At 39.1% G+C, this 16269-nt stretch overlaps 1 protein-coding gene across 1 annotated transcript in view; it reads right to left on the minus strand.

Annotated features, from left to right (window-relative positions):
* Positions 1 to 6865: 6865 nt before the first annotated feature.
* The window catches only part of MCM9 (minichromosome maintenance 9 homologous recombination repair factor), a 103924-nt gene continuing 94520 nt past the window's right edge, over positions 6866 to 16269 (minus strand). The window contains exons 12-13 of the mRNA XM_089652179.1: positions 9413 to 9558; positions 6866 to 8321 (exon numbers count right to left, since the gene is read on the minus strand). Coding sequence (XP_089508305.1) covers positions 6917 to 8321; positions 9413 to 9558 — 1551 coding nt within the window. The 3' untranslated portion in view covers positions 6866 to 6916. The remainder of the gene's footprint in view (positions 8322 to 9412; positions 9559 to 16269) is intronic.

Here is a 16269-nt window from a genome sequence, read left to right on the forward strand (position 1 = left end):
TATAGCTTTTAAAACAATATAATTTATTAAGGCAACACAGACATAAACGCAGTGCAACAAACCAAACCCAAAACTAACACAAATACGTACAACAAGGTGCAACAAACCCAAACCTTAACTGATATATATATATATATATATATATATATATAAATATGGAGCACAACGTAGTCAGGCGGGCCGGGTCGGTAGCAAACGGACAGACAAGGTACAAGGAGTAGGCAGAAGATTGGTCAGGAGTAGTGAAGGTCGGTGCAGGCAGAGTTCAAGCAGAGTCAGGATCAAGCAGAATCAGGATCAGGCAGGAAGCAGACAGGATGCTGGTACAGGGGCTCATGGGAACAATACACCAAGGCCCTGACTGCAGGCCTGGCCATTCCTTAAATACACCTCCTGCAATCAGCCTCAGATGATGGCTTGATTGCAGGGGTGAGCTTCTGGCTGCCGAGAGCACCTGCTGGCCAGCCCTGGTACTGCAGCCCACAAGGCAGGTGAGTCCCACCACCATTGGCGAGTCCATTCCTGACATGTAGGTTCACAGCAATAGATTCCAAATGCAAATACCACATGTAGGCTAGACATACATTATACAATTTTCCTGAGATTTTTGGTTTAGATTTACCAAAAACCATATAATAGGAGGTCAAACCTAACAACACTTTCAATTGTATCCAATTAGGCAGGCTCTTACACTACATAGTTGAAGGTAAATCTAAAGGAAATCGGGCAGAAATTGGACAGAAAATTGTATAGTGTATGGCCAGCCTTAGAATCAACTCCAGACCTTTTACCTGCTTAATTGATGAAGAAATAATAGCTTGCACACCCTGGCAGAAATTGTGAAATTTTGGCATTGATATTGAAAATATGACTGATCATGCCAAAACATGCTTTTTTATTGAAGGATGATGATCATATGAAGCCGTTTATTGTCAAATAGTTGTTTGGCTCCTTTTTAAATCATAATGATAACAGAAATCACCCAAATGGCCATGATCAAAAGTTACATCTCCTGGAATGTTTGGCCTTGGTACAGACACACAAGGTGACACACACGGGTTAAAATGCCAATTAGAGGTTAATGTCCCACATCTGTGGCTTTTTACATTGCAGTTAGTGTCAGTGTATAAAGTCAATGAGTTTGTTAGCTCCTACGTGGAAGCACTGACTAGGCTAGATACTGAGCAATGGGGATCAGAAAAGAACTGTCAAAAGTCCTGCAAAACAAGGTAATGGAACTTTATAAAGATGGAAAAGGACATAAAAAGATGTCCAAAGCCTTGAATATGCCAATCATCACTTCCACTAAGAAGTAGAAAATTCAGGGACATGGTATGTTTTGCATTTATGAATTCTTCTTTATTGCAAATCCATCAAGACTAAAGGGGAGGAGAATGCACAGAAAAAATTGACACGTTTCAGCCTTGCTGAAATGTATCAACCTTTTCTGTGCATTCTCCTCCCCTTTAGACTTGATGGATTCGCAATAAAGAATTTGTAACTACAAGGCATACCATGTAGCCGGTCTTTCCTATCTGTAGACTGTTGAAGAGTGTGTGCGGCTATGGATTAGGAACAGGTATAGCCTTTTCAGTATTATTTTCAAGCAGTATGGGTTGTAGCATCACATTTACTTATTTTGGCTTGCACATTATTGGATGATTAAAGTGATGAAGTTGACACAGTCTGAATCTTTTACTAAACTGTCCAAAGTGAACACACACTTTGCAAAGTGTTTCTACGCCTTTAAAAAAAATCAACATGAGTAGCAATCCGTGAGTGTACAGCTACTTTTTTTTGCTAAAATGGCTTCTAGGCTACACCACAGCATTTCAATTAAACTAAGGTCAGGCTCTACAGTAAAGTACTGAACATTTTCTGTTTGATCCGCTTTTTTTAGGAACACTGTCAAGTTGTAAAATCAAGCTGTTGAATTGTTTATACCAGATAGACATCCTACTATTCCGCTTTAGAACTTTCTGATACAAGTTGAAACATAATTATACCCCTTTGGCATATTTCAGAGTTGAAACAGTTTTGATTTTTTTTTTTACATTTTCTCTGCATAATGTTTACACTTTTACCACATATCTTATATTTTTCTGAAATCGTTCACAGATCATTGCTTCATTAGTGCGATGGAACGTGATTTTTTTTTACCAGCTGCACTACCTGAAGCAATGACGAGACATGTGCCTGGGTACCATTAAAGTGGAACTTCAGGCTGACCCCTTTTGCAGGTATAGCTGTGTAAAACATTAAAAATAAGTGCCTATACAGTTTAAAATCCAGCAATATACTGCCCTACTCTGCTCTGCACATGCTCATTACTTTTAGGTACTATGCCAAAAATCAGAGCCACTAGGGGCCAATCCGCCGATAGCCTAAAGATTTGCTGCTGTTCAGGAGCTCTGGACTTCAGCAAAATGGCAGCCTCCAGCAAGAAGAAATAGGAACAATACTGAAGGCAATTTACATCACAGACTCATTTTGGCAGCAAAATTATTAATGAGGAATGTATGTTCCTTGATAAAAACCATTATTTTTAATCAAGTTGTTATGGGTAAATTTCCGCTTTACGAAAAAAAAACCCCACATAACTACACAGAGACAATTCAAGTAAACAGGCCTGTTACCTGTAAGATCTTTTAACTGAGCAAGCAATAAACAAGCACAAACTAAATCAATTGCCCACGGGCTTTTTTTCCCCCTTGGGGACAAATTAAAGGGAGAAGCTAGAGGGAGGTACCTGTCCATGTAAGGCAGGGGTTTTCAGAGGAGATCCTTAGACCACACATCACAGCACATGGTTAATATATGCATGTGCTTGCACATCTATATAATGATCTTTCTCAGACATTTATATGGGTTACTTATCACTTTGTGCGTTGGTAACCTCTTACTGGTGCTTATGGCTCTGTAATGTTTGCACAGTACTCGTTTTTAAATTTTGGTGCATTTTATTGTGGTTTCCTTTCCTTTCTTTTTTTAGGATCTTTGCTTTCTCCTTCCATTTCCTCCATTGCTGGAGATTTTTGGCTAATTCACTATTATTATCATTTTTATACCACGAGATACCTAATTTTGTCTACTTCGAGTACATATGTTACGTTCACAAATATTATATATTTAATACGTTTTCTTTGGGTAGCACTCATTGGTTGTTTCTTGCATATAGAGATTAGATAACTCTGCTCCAATTGACTTTTTTTTTTTTACAGGTGGGACTTGGGATTCCAGGTTCCATCCTTACACCTACTTGTGCTGCTTTTTGGTTGTCCAGTTGGGGAACTAAATGCCCCTTCCTCCATTCCCGGTCCAGACACCCGGTGGCAGTCACCATCTGGAGGTGCCATAACAATGATGATTTTTTAACAAGCTGGCTTGTGAGTACGGTTTTTTCCATTAATCAATGACTGAGCAACATTATAAACCTCTCCCCTCATCAGGCAGTGCTCAAATATATTCTGAAACTTTGTTTTCTAGCTTAGATTTTATACTGGTGGCGTGCATGCCATTACATTTGCATGGCCATGCTGTAAATATTTACAAAATATTGTAGCAACATGCTAAGATCTTGGCCTGGGAATGCAATCACGTCCCCTAGCAAAAGAAAATTTGTTCTTGAAGAACAACAAAACCTACTTTTTCTATTTGTATATGTTAAAGTATTGTATTTAGATTTAATGGTAACTCCGCTTTTACAGCAGTTTTGTATGCAAACAGAATAATGACAATATGCTTAAAGGACAACTGTACATTTGTAGTTTTTCTATATTAGGATCCCCCTAAACCACTAAGTGCTGCTCATCAGGTGAAGTACTTTTTGTCATCCTGCAAAGCCTCTCTTTTCAAAAGTGCTGATTCACACTGTGCTTGAGTGCCATGGCCTATTCATTTCCATGGTATATCTATACTCTGAGCAACATCATTAGGCTGCTTTAGTCAGCTTTCCCACATGAATGGATAGAGCTGTGAAGCACATGCAAACAATATGAAGAGCCCATTTTTTGGAAGAAAGGCTGTGTGGATAACCTGCTAGGGTTAAACCATCATCATCTGTCTTTTTATTGTGGTTTCCTCACTTTGGAGATGGTAACTAGGTCCCTATTTGACAGGCCTGAAACATAATAGGAAGCAAAATGAAATTCCCTCAATGGAAACACAGGCAACAAAAGAATACAAAATCTAGCTGTGAGACTTAAAAAGCGTAATCTATAGCTGGGCTTTAAAATTCTACCTCAAAATATTCCCTATGTGAGGGGCAACCCTTGGTGGATGAAGTCAGGTGCCTTAGGTTATAAGGTGAGATCAAGCAATCCACAGTAAAACAGTTACCATCACACTAAAATAGTGGGATATAGTTGCCAGTAACAGAACGCCCAATGTGTTGCATTCTTGGATTTTTTTTTTTTTTACAACTGCATGGGTTATAATTGCTGAAAACAATGAAGGGTATTTCCCTTTTACACAGTAAATTGTGAAAAGCATTCGCAGCAAGCTGAGAACTCTAGATTAATGGAAAACATGTGGTCTGAGTTGCAATTCCAGTGATTTGTAGCTCAGTTGCTGAGCAGTTGACTTTTTGCAGCATTTGGAGCTAGCAACGTAATCACTAGCTTAATTAGCTACTAACATTATCCAATGCTGCTGCCGAAGATCATGAAACGCCAAAGATTTGAAGCTGCATAGACAAGCATTGTAACTAGCTACATCAGCAAGTCTGTAGCTAGCTATTTAATTGCTACAAAGTTGTTAGAGTGAAACAGCCCATAAGATGGTCCATACTGGTGGGTAAAAGAGCCATGTCCTTTTTTCTGGATCCAGTTCCAATACATAGGTAAAGGAAAAATGAAAATGGTTCTTATACATGAGGTACAAGTTCACACACTCGGGCTTTGCCTACCTGTTGTCCTGCTGTGGAACAAGTTTAGCAGCAGATAGTTACAGGCACAACTGCAATGTTGGGAGGCAATGCCCTGTATAGCCATATTTTAAAATTAAATGTGTGCATTCATTCAAGTAACAATAGGGGTGAGTAGATTGAGCTAATTCTCCAACATGTGTCACTGTGAAGTCAAATGTAAAGGAAACAACACTGTTTAAACCAGATGCTCATCCAAAATCTCTCTGTCTTGGAGTGCTGCTTATGACATGTAGTTTTATGTCATATGGCATAAACCTAGTGTTGTTTCCTCCACTATGGACAATGATAATTTCATTGTATCCACACAACCCAACCCATGCCCAAACAGGTACAGTGTTGATAGTATGTAGATAGAGTCTGAATTATTTTTTTTACATATTTCCTCTCTAAACTCCTCTGTGTGGTATCATGGACAGATCATGCTTTGGGATCTTTATTGTGAGCTACAGCAGAACACTTTTCTGTATAAAAAGGATTTAGGGATAATTTACACATGTATGCTCATATGCATTCCTCATCACTTCTTTGGCAGCATCAGATGTTCTTCCTAACAGTACATGTGTATTACACAGGCCTACAGACCCAATTTATGTGTTTACCAGTCAGAAAGCAGGTCTCTGAATTTCTTTGATCTTCACTACAGGTTTGATTTACCAACTCACTGAAGCACTTGATAATCTATGCAGACCTCCAAATGATCATTTTTCCAATACTTATGTATATAAATATATTGACATTTTATGTATTTATACTGTGACCCATGCAGCTGCACCTATATTTCTGCCGATATGAGAGAACACAATGGGTTATTGGTCAACATTTCCACAACTAATAGCCATATATATATATCGCAATCCTGTGCAGAAGTGCAGCTATGACAGTGTAGTTTAGTTTAATGTCCACATGGGAGCAACACTTTTGGCATCACTTATATAGTAGAATGACCAGCTCTAGTGGAGTGTAACTGGCAGAAATATTACTATAAATAGTGCTGTAATATAAAATATATCTAAAACCAAAAGTTGTTTTTAAAGAAGGAAGGTTTAAGTCCCTAACAGTTTTTTTGTATGGGTATCCCATTGGGAAATTTCCCTTATTTTGTGCTCTGTAGACATATCGAGAAGTGAGAGGAAATCCTTCCAAAGTGGGAGAAATTTTCTCATAGGCCCCTTTTACACAAGCTCCATCCCGTCTGATCAGCAGAGGATTGATGAAAAAATATCCTGCTAAACTGGAGCCGAAAAAACTGGTGTAACGTTTTGTGACATCCAAGTCCATTCAGTTTTCTGCTGCATTTAGTTTTCTGGGCTCCTGTCAGATCTATGGGCAGCTGTTTAAATCAGTCTCAGATGTGTCATGTTTAAGTCAGAAAATATGGAAAAGGAGACAGAGCTTTCCTGTTTTTTTTTCTTGTCTGGACAGACATGGAGGTAATCGGATATAAAAGAACACAAAATCTATTTACATCTGGTGTCAATGCAACAAGTGTGCCTACTGAAACTCTGCCTCTATCCCTGTTCCAGTGACAACTCAAAATTCTGGATATTTTTCCTCACTGTGAGTGGCCACCAGGACAAATATATGATGACATTAGTGTTATTATTCCCCTGATTAAACACTATGTGAATTCCTTAAATGCAAGTATTAAAAAAAAATTACTAAAAAATGTGATTACCCGAGACTGGTTATTCTAACCTAAACTAGAGGAAATGTAAAAATTTATAAGACAGTATATTACATAGACATATTTAAACATTAGGAAATGTGCGTAAAGAAAAACATGAAATATATTGTATGTGACCATAAGTCTGTGAAGTCTGCACTGCCATCTGCTGACTGCATGATGAACACAGGATATAATCATCTTTTCCAATAAACCTCTTGATCAGATAGTTTCAAGTGTTGCGTTAATAAACATACGGAGCAAGTAGTAACACATTTCCTTAACAAATATACAGTATTTATTATTAGAACATTGGCAAAGAGATGTTACTTTTTTCCATTTATCTCAATATTCCAGTCTAAATCTAACATTTCATCATCAAAGTCTGTACTACTAAAAAGTGATTTTGCTCCAACAGCTTTGTTAGTGATAGACTCCAGGTGAAAACATTTCCTCTTTCCTCCTGCATCCAGGTTCCTGGAGGATAAAGGGTTTTCACTTCCAGGAATAACACCTGGTTTGTCAGCTATTTTGTCTTCAGATGATGAGGTGAAGGAAAACATTGCCAGCCTGGCAAGTGTACTAGAAGAGACCTTTCTACTGTGTGAGGTCTCAGTCTGATTTGTTTCCTCATTTACTAACACAGAAGGGGAGACAACATGGCTCACAACATGTGCTTCTTTCTCTAGGGTCACATCTGTTGTGGCAGCACAAGACTTTTCTTGCCTTACAGAACTGGCTTGATCCGAGCTTTCTGATACCTCCAGCAGTCTCCGGAGTTTTTCTGCAGGTTTCTGCATTGGTTTGGTACCTTCTTTGTCATTGTTACCAGAAGTAGCAGTCAACTCATTTTCTATCCCTGGGTTGTGCAGGAGTTTTGTCTTTTGTTTAAATGAAAACTTGGCTAGTTGGGCTAATCTTGCCTGCAGCTCAGGATCCTGGATATCTGATATCCCTTTCCTTGGATCCACATGAGCGAGTGGTCGCTTTCTGCTTCGGACAGGAGTGCTGTGCACAGGACCTGTAGATGAATCGTCGGCTTCTTCTGAAGGACCTCCATATCCACAGAGCTTCGTTATACAGGGTTCATCAGTTGTGTTTTTCATACGCTTTTTATTCAGTTTGTGCCATTTTTTAGAAACATGTTCAGTAATAATTTCATCTGGTAAATTATTTCCTTTTGTTTCACATGAGCCTTTTTCTGTTACTTGCTTGGCAGCGCTTGCATTGATGGTATTTTTATTGAAATCATTACTGGCAGCTTCAAGTCTTGGTGGAATTGTTTGAGGTTTCATGGTTGTGTACTCTGCTGTTTTAGAAATTGGAGAAATATTGATTCCTTGCCTTCCTGTCTGGATAGTGTCAAACCAATCCAGGCCAAAACCACTGCTTGTCTTATTCAGACAGTTTGAAGAATTTTGTTGCCGTCTGTTGTTAAGCTCTTCAGAAGATCCAAGCTGTATGCTTCGATCTACCAACAAATCAGAACCATCTCTGCAAATATTCTTTGTTGTACAGTTGTTAGGTGCTGGAGGAGAAGAATATTTTTCAGCCTCCTGTGTCTTTGTGTTTGAGTCACAGCTGACATTTGCTCTGTTGGTGTGTCCCATTTCTGAAATGTGTGGCTTCACATTATCACCATGGGGTGTTTTATTAGTGACAGAACCCTCAGTGGTGACAGTGGTATTATTCTCTCCTTGCTGCAGCTGATTGGTGTCTAGATACTGCTGTCTGTATTGAAAAGAAAATTTATAGAATTAATGTAAAATGTAGCTAATACAAAAGAGAGAAAAATATATATTTTTGTTAATCTGACACATTATTACCTATTTCTATTTCAGAGTATGGACAAACCAAGACTCATATAAACAAGTTGATCCCAGCCAATTATACATAGCTATTTCACCAAAGGCAACAGATGCTAGTTTCTTCTATTTTAGTCTGCATTACAAAAATGGGATTTGGGATATAATTGCTTGCTAGGGGAAAGGCTGACATTGTGCTTCACACATTTAAGAGGAAAAAACAATATACTCTTTCTTCCCATTGAATTTAAATGATCCTAATTTGATACTAAAAATTCAACATTATTTTGGGTTTTTCACAAAAAACTAAAATATTCTGCAATAAACTGTTGTGGTCAAACGGTTGATATATAGTATATATATCTGTTTACTATTGATCTACAAACAACAACATTTACAGCATGTAAAAATTGCAAAGGATTGGTTAGCACAGTAGTCATCATTCTGACTTCTTTAGCCTGAGCCAATAGGATATAAAACAGATTTTTATCATTAAAGTTAAAAACAAATAGCTATGGATGTAAGAAGGAATCTAGACCTTAACTGTTGGTTCAAAAGAGTAAATTAACCAAATAAGACATGTATGAACTGGTATTCCAGGTTTTACACAACCTTAATCAAACTACCTACGCTACTCCCACATGTCATAGTCCGATATCTTCTAGCTCCTGCAACAAGACAGGGAAAAAAATGACATTGTGCAGTGCAGGGCTCACAGAGCACTATAAGGATGGGTGGATTTATGAATTGTCACCTGACTGAGCCCTGTGATGCCATACAGTAGCTGCTGTAATGTGTGTTTAGGAAAAAAGCATATACAAATGTATTATGCTTAAATAAAATACCTTAAAAGCTGAGAAGATTAGGCTTTTTTTGATTTGTTTCAATACATAACATTTTTAAATAAACAAAAATTTGGACTTAGAAAAGACTATAAAATGACGTGTTACTTCAAAAAAAGTACAAACTATGTGGCTTTCCCTACCACTTACATACAAAAGTGGTAGGCTTATGTACCTTTCTAGTCTCTGCAATTCTTCCCTCAGTATATTTTGGAGTCCCAGTCTCTCTAAGAGAAGTTCACACTGCATTTGGTACTGCTCCTGTGGATTATCTGGAAATGATGTATGCAAAGCATTCACCCCTCCCAGTAAGGCACCTCCCTACAATGAAAAAAGAACATTACTTTAGTTTCCAATATTCACAGATAGCATAATGGTACACCATGATATATACAAATACACATTAGATAATATATAGGGTACTATTTCTTACTGAAGAGCTCTTTGACTTTTAGCCTTTTTAAAATGTGCTTCCTTCAAATTATACTTTTCTGAATAGAACCATATGTAGATTCTATGAAGATACAGTGAGCCCATCAAGTAAACCAGGGGTGTCAAACTGCGGCCCTCCAGCTGTTGCAGAATTACAACTGTCATGAGGTATTGCAAGGCTGACCATTACAAGCATGACTCACAAAGGCAAAGGCATGATGGGACTCTTAGTTCCTCAACAGCTGGAGGGCCGCAGTTTGACGCCTGTGATGTAAACAATGCTCATCTCTTTCATTCATTGTTTTGAAAGTAAATTCTAAGCATGTCTGGGTGTCATTGGCCTGAGACTTCATCTGCTAGAGTTTCAGATATTTTCTATAGACTCATATGCATCTTAAAACAGTGAGATTCTGACAGTGCATGGTAATGTCTATAGCAATTTCATAAAAGAAAAAAGCAAACCTTCTAAAAACTACTACTAAACAAAATGGAAACTTACATTTAAAGGAAACCTCTTATCAGCAAAATGTGGAGGCCATTGCTGACCTTATTTTTCTGAAAATGCTATTCTATTATTAATCTAGAAAAAGAATGCAGATAAGGAAAAGCAAGAAAGAAAGGAAATCCTGTGTTTATCTCAAGACCTATTAAACTATAAGATCACTTAAACAGGTCTGTTAGGGCAGTTTTGCAAATTAGAGTTACTCGTGGGTAAGAGATACATGACACATGGACTCCATTTTGTTTTTTATTTATTATTTTTAAAGCTGGAATGCAATTGACAATAAGAGTGGGCACAACATTTAGCCAATAAAAAAAAGATAATAACAATGTACATTTTATACACTATATTGTCAAACGTATTGGGCTACCCCTCCAAATTATTGGATTTAGGTGTTCAAATCACCTTCATGACCTCAGGTGTATAAAATCAAGCACCTAGGCATGCAGACTGCTTCTAAAAACATTTGTGAAAAAATGGGTCGCTCTCAGAAGCTCAGTCAACTCAAGCGTGGTACTGTAATAGGTTGCCACCTGTGCAATAAATCCATCTGTGAAATTTACTTGCTACTAAATATTACACGGTTAACTGCTAGTGCTATTATAACAAAGTGGAAAAAAGGGGGACAACAGCAACTCGTAAAATAACAGTGGGGTCAGCGCATACTGAAGCACACAGTGTGCATAAGTCGCCAACTGTCTGCAGAGTCAAAAGCTAAAGACTTTGTCTGGCCTTCGGATTAGCACAACAACAGTGCGTAGAGAGCTTTATGGAATGGGTTTCCATGGCTGAGCAGCTGCATCCAAGCCTTACAATGCAAAGAATCATATGCAGTGGTGTAAAGCACATCACCACTTGACTCTAGAACAGTGGAAACGTGTTCTCTGGAGTGACGAATCACGGTTCTCTGTTTGGCAATCCGATGGACGTGTCTGGGTTTGGTGGTTGCTAGGAGAGTGGTACTTGCCTGACTGCATTGTGCCAAGTGTAAAGTTTGGTGAAGGGGGGATTATGGTGTGGGGCTGTTTTTCAGGGAGTGGGCTTGGTCCCTCAGTTCCAGTGAAGGGAACTCTTAAGGCATCAGCATACCAAGACATTTTGGACAATTTCATGCTGTCAAGTTTGTGGGAACAGTTTGGGAATGGCCCCTTCCTGTTCCAACATGACTGCGCACCAGTGCACATAGCAAGGTCCATAAAGACATGGATGAGCAAGTTTGGGGTGGAGGAACTTGACTGGCCTGCACAGAGTCCTGACCTCAACCCGATAGAACACCTTTGGGATGAATTAGAGCGTAGACTGCAAGCCAGGCCTTCTCGTTCGACATCAGTGCCTGACCTCACAAATGCACTTCTGGAAGAATGGTCAAACATTCCCATAGACACACTCCTAAAACTTTGTGGACAGCCTTCCCAGAAAAGTTGAAGCTGTTTTAGCTGCAAAAGGTGGGCCAACTCAATATTGAACCCTAGGGACTAAGACTGGGATGCCATTAAAGTTCATGTGCATGTAAAGGCAGGCATTCCAATACTTTTGGCAATATAGTGTAAGTTGGTGACGAGCTGGCAGCATTGGGTCCAGGGATGGATCATAAGAAGCACTTGGATGGATGGAGATCGGTGTAGTAGTTAAGAGGTAGAGGAAAATGGGGAAGGCGTCAGTCAATAGATTACAAAGTTTAAAGTGGTGGGTAGAATGCTCAATTTTGTTTTTACTGTGCCATGTTATCGAGACACCATACCTTTATGCCCGAGATGTTTTTTTGGTGTTTTCAATAAAGCATCCTTCGTTTATACATGTACTGTACACGGGAAATGGTTTTATTTCATTACTTTCATAAACTAGGTATAACCCACAAAAAAAGGAGTTAAATGATATACAGTGCCTTGAAAAAGTATTCATACCCCTTGAAATTTTCCAGATTTTGTCATGTTACAACCAAAAACGTAAATGTTTTTAATTGGGATTTTATGTGATAGACCAACACAAAGTGACACATAATTGTGAAGTGGAAGAAAAATGATAAATGGTTTTCAAAATGTTTTACAAATAAATATCTGAAAAGTGTGCCGTGCATTCGTATTAAGCCCCCACTGAGTCAATTCTTTATTGAACCACCTTTCACTGCAATTACAGCTGCAAGTCTTTTTGGGTATGTCTCTACCAGCTTTGCACATCTAGAGAGTGACATTTTTTCCCATTCTTCTTTGCAAAATAGCTCAAGCTCTATCAGATTGGATGGAGAGCATTTGTGAACAGCAATTTTCAAGTCTTGCCACAGATTCTCAATTGGATTTAGGTCTGGACTTTGACTGGGCCATTCTGAACACATGAATATGCTTTGATCTAAACCATTCCATTGTAGCTCTGGCTGTATATTTAGGGTCGTTGTCCTGCTGGATGGTGAACCTCCGCCCCATCTCCATCCATCTTCTCATCAACAAGCTTCCCTGTCCCTGCTGAAGAAAAGCATCCCCACAACACGATGCCGCCACCACGTTTCATGTTGGGGATGGTGTGTCCGTGGTTATGTGCAGTGTTAGTTTTTCACTACACTTAACGTTTTGCTTTTAGGCCAAAAAGTTCAATTTTGGTCTCATCTGACTAGAGCTTTTACTGTATGATATACATTACCAGTATTGTACCTTTTTAAAGATGAAAACCAATGTAATTAAGAGGTGTAAAGCATAATTGCTTTATATTGAAAGGTGAAATGATTTATTTTTATGGATTTTAGGTTTAGAGTGTATTTATGGTCAGGATATAAAATTGCATATTCATTTCCACATTGCATTTAAAATATTTCAAGCCGAGGCTGTTGATGCCTTTTTGCAGGACTTACTTTTACCCTATTTAACAATGGCCCACAGGGCTAAGCTGGAGGCCCCTATTTCTGGGGAGGAGGTTATTGGGGCAATTAAGTTTGCCAAGAGAGTCTCTGCCCCGGGCCCAGATGGCTTTTCCTTGCTATACTATAAAAAAATTTGCTTCCACCCTGTCACCAAATTTAGCTAGTTTCTTTAATTCCCTACGGGATGGGGAATCTCTAGACCCCTCTCTGAACATGGCCTATATCACTGTGGTCCCCAAACTGGCTAAGGATCCCAGATATGTGGGTAACTATAGACCTATTTAGCTGATCAATAATGATTTAAAACTTCTGACCAAAATCTTAGCTAATTGTCTATCTTCGTTCATAGGCGCCTATATATATATATATATATATATATATATATATATATATATATATATATATATATATATATATAAAGATCAGGTTGGGTTCATACCAGGGAGACAGGGACCGGACCAGATCCATAGAGCAATGGACATGGTGTCCCTGCTGCGATCCCAATGGGATGGTGGCCCCCTCCAGGAAGGATTTATATTATCCATAGATTTCCAGAAGGCACAGTGTCTTAGCCCTATCTTTTTAGGACCTTGGAAGTTTGAGAGTTCGATCCACATTTTTTAGGCATACTACAGACTCTTTATTCTTCCCCGTTGGCACACGTTCACTTGCAGGGACAGTACTCTCAGTTAATCAGGATTGCTCGGGGTACACTGCAGAGACGTCCCTTATTTCCCTTAATTTTTGCTATGGCTATTGAAACCCTCGCAGTGGAAGTTCGGTTGGACCCTGATATCCGAGGGGTACGCTGTGGTCCACAAGAACACAAATGCACATTGTTTGCGAATGACCTTCTGATGTTTTTGACTTCTCTGTTGACTTCCACCCCTAAGGTGATATGCCTATTACGAGAGTTTGGCAGGGTGTCAGGTTTAGAGGTTAATATGACCAAGTTACTGGCTCTGAATGTCTCTGTCCCACCAGGATTGCTTGCCTAACTTCGGGATTCATTTCCCTTTGAGTGGAGTGACTCTCATATCCCATATCTGGGTGTACAGCTGATGGCCACTATGGAATCTCTTTATGAGTTCAATTATCCGCCACTTTTGCATAAGCTTGAGGCAGATCTCCAGATGTTGTCGACTCATACTCTTTCCTGGCTGGGCAGACTTCATTCTGTTAAAATGACCTTGCTCCCATGACGTCTATATTACTTTTAGTCTCTTCTCATTCCTATCCCACGTGTGGTCTTGGAGAAATTCCAATCTTTTGTAATTAGATTTATTTGGGGCAACAAGGGCCGTCTTTTTGCTAAAAAGATCCTCTTCTGTCCTAAGACCAGGGGTGGGCTGGGACTCCCAGACTTTTATAGGTATTATCAGGCAGCTCAATTGGCCCAACTTTCGGTGGTGTATAGGAGAAGTGATACACCAGATTGGGTCTATATGGAAAGGATGGCAGTCCCCGGTTTTACATTAGACTATTTACTTTGGTGTCCCCTTCGGAATCGCCCGCCAATATTGACTCCAACCCGATCTCAATCGGTATCACTATGGGACAAGCTCACGGCTAACTCCGCATTGGTCTTCCCATTTTGCCCGCTAGCTCATATATTCATAATTCAAACTTTTCGCTGGGACAGGATATGAAGGCACTTAAATGGTGGCTCAACAAGGGGTTATATCGGATTGGACAGCATTTTACCCATAGAGGGCCCTTTACGTTGCGTTATTGTGTCGAGGTTTTAGAAATGCCCCAAATGGAATGTTTTAGTTTTATTCAGATCTCGTATTTTTTGTGGTCCCTCATACCCAGTAATTCGGAACAATGTGGGGTCTCTCCGTACGAAAAATGGTGCACACAGGACACTGGTATCTCTCTCAAAAATGGACTACTACTGGCTTCTCCTTCCAAGTTTTCTTATATGTCTGACTGGGAACAAGATCTTGGGGAGGAGGTCGAGTTTGAGGTCTGGCACAAATGTTTTTTTTAAAATCATACTCTGGTACTAAGCTAATGTTAAACTACTTACCCGTTGGTACTTGGTTTCCATACAGCTAGCTAAAATGTATCCATTGGCTTCTCCTCTCTGTTTTAGGAGATGTGGCATGAATGGATCCATGTCTCATGTATGGTGGGAATGTCCACAGTTGAGAGGCTTTTGGAATGGTGTATTCGCTATTTTATGTAGAGTTATGGGGCTATCCATTCCTCAGACTCCTTCAGTGGCTCTGCTTAATGCAAGGGTAAAGGATGCCCCTCAACATCTACAACACTTGATTTTCTTTGTTCTGCTGGGGGGCAAAGATGACCATTGCTAGGGCATGGAAGCAGCTCTTCGTTTCTGTGGCCCAGGCGAAGAAGATCACTTGGATTATGGTGCATGCTGTTAGTATACGTCATGATACCGTGGCTAGATTTGAAAATATTTGGGAACCCTGGGCGGATTTTATGAAAATTACTTTATAATTGCTCTGTAGGGACAAGGAATGTAAGTCACTTGGTCATCATGCTACATACATGTATTTCTGTCTGACTCTCTTTTTTTTTTTTCTATTTCTTTCTTCTTCTCCCTTTTCTCCGATAGTCTGTTACCAGTCTTAAGGAGTATTTGAAGCAGGCACCCGAGGTATCTGGTACCAGAGGTTCCCTTTCATGAAGATTGTAAAGTGATATATAGGGGATGTTGAACATTGTTTTTCTTTGATTTCTTTGAATTTAGCTGTTGTAGCTAGACACTTGCGGAATGTATGCACCCCTATGCATTTATTATGGGCGCCTTATCTTCTGTTATCCTGTGTTACTCATTTTTTAAATTTGATGATGGTTATTTGTTGTATTATGTTAAAACTTTAATAAAACAAATTGAAAGTAAAAATATTTCAAGGCTATTCTTATTAATCCAAATGATCTTGAGGTTTGTAAACTTACTTGAAAGATCCTAACACATTTACTTACTTGAATTCTGTGACACGTAAATAACTATTCCCTGTTTGTAGTCACTGCTGTGTCACACATTACACACAGCCTACCTTGTGAACTACTGATGTCCTGAGAAGAGTCAGTACAGGAATCATTGCTTACAGGCAGCAAAGTACTATGGGCTATGTAGTGCTTAGAAATTGAAAGTAAAGCAGAGGAGAAGCTGCAAAGCATGCAGGGAACCCAGGAAGTTGTGGAAAGAGATAGTCAGCAGACAAACAGAAATCTCAACATGAAATTTGATTTTCCACGTTTATATTGTATT

Source organism: Staurois parvus, unplaced genomic scaffold, assembly GCF_062004578.1.
Source record: "Staurois parvus isolate SC_StPar_1 unplaced genomic scaffold, SC_StPar_1.0 ptg000672l, whole genome shotgun sequence".
NCBI lineage: Eukaryota > Metazoa > Chordata > Amphibia > Anura > Ranidae > Staurois > Staurois parvus.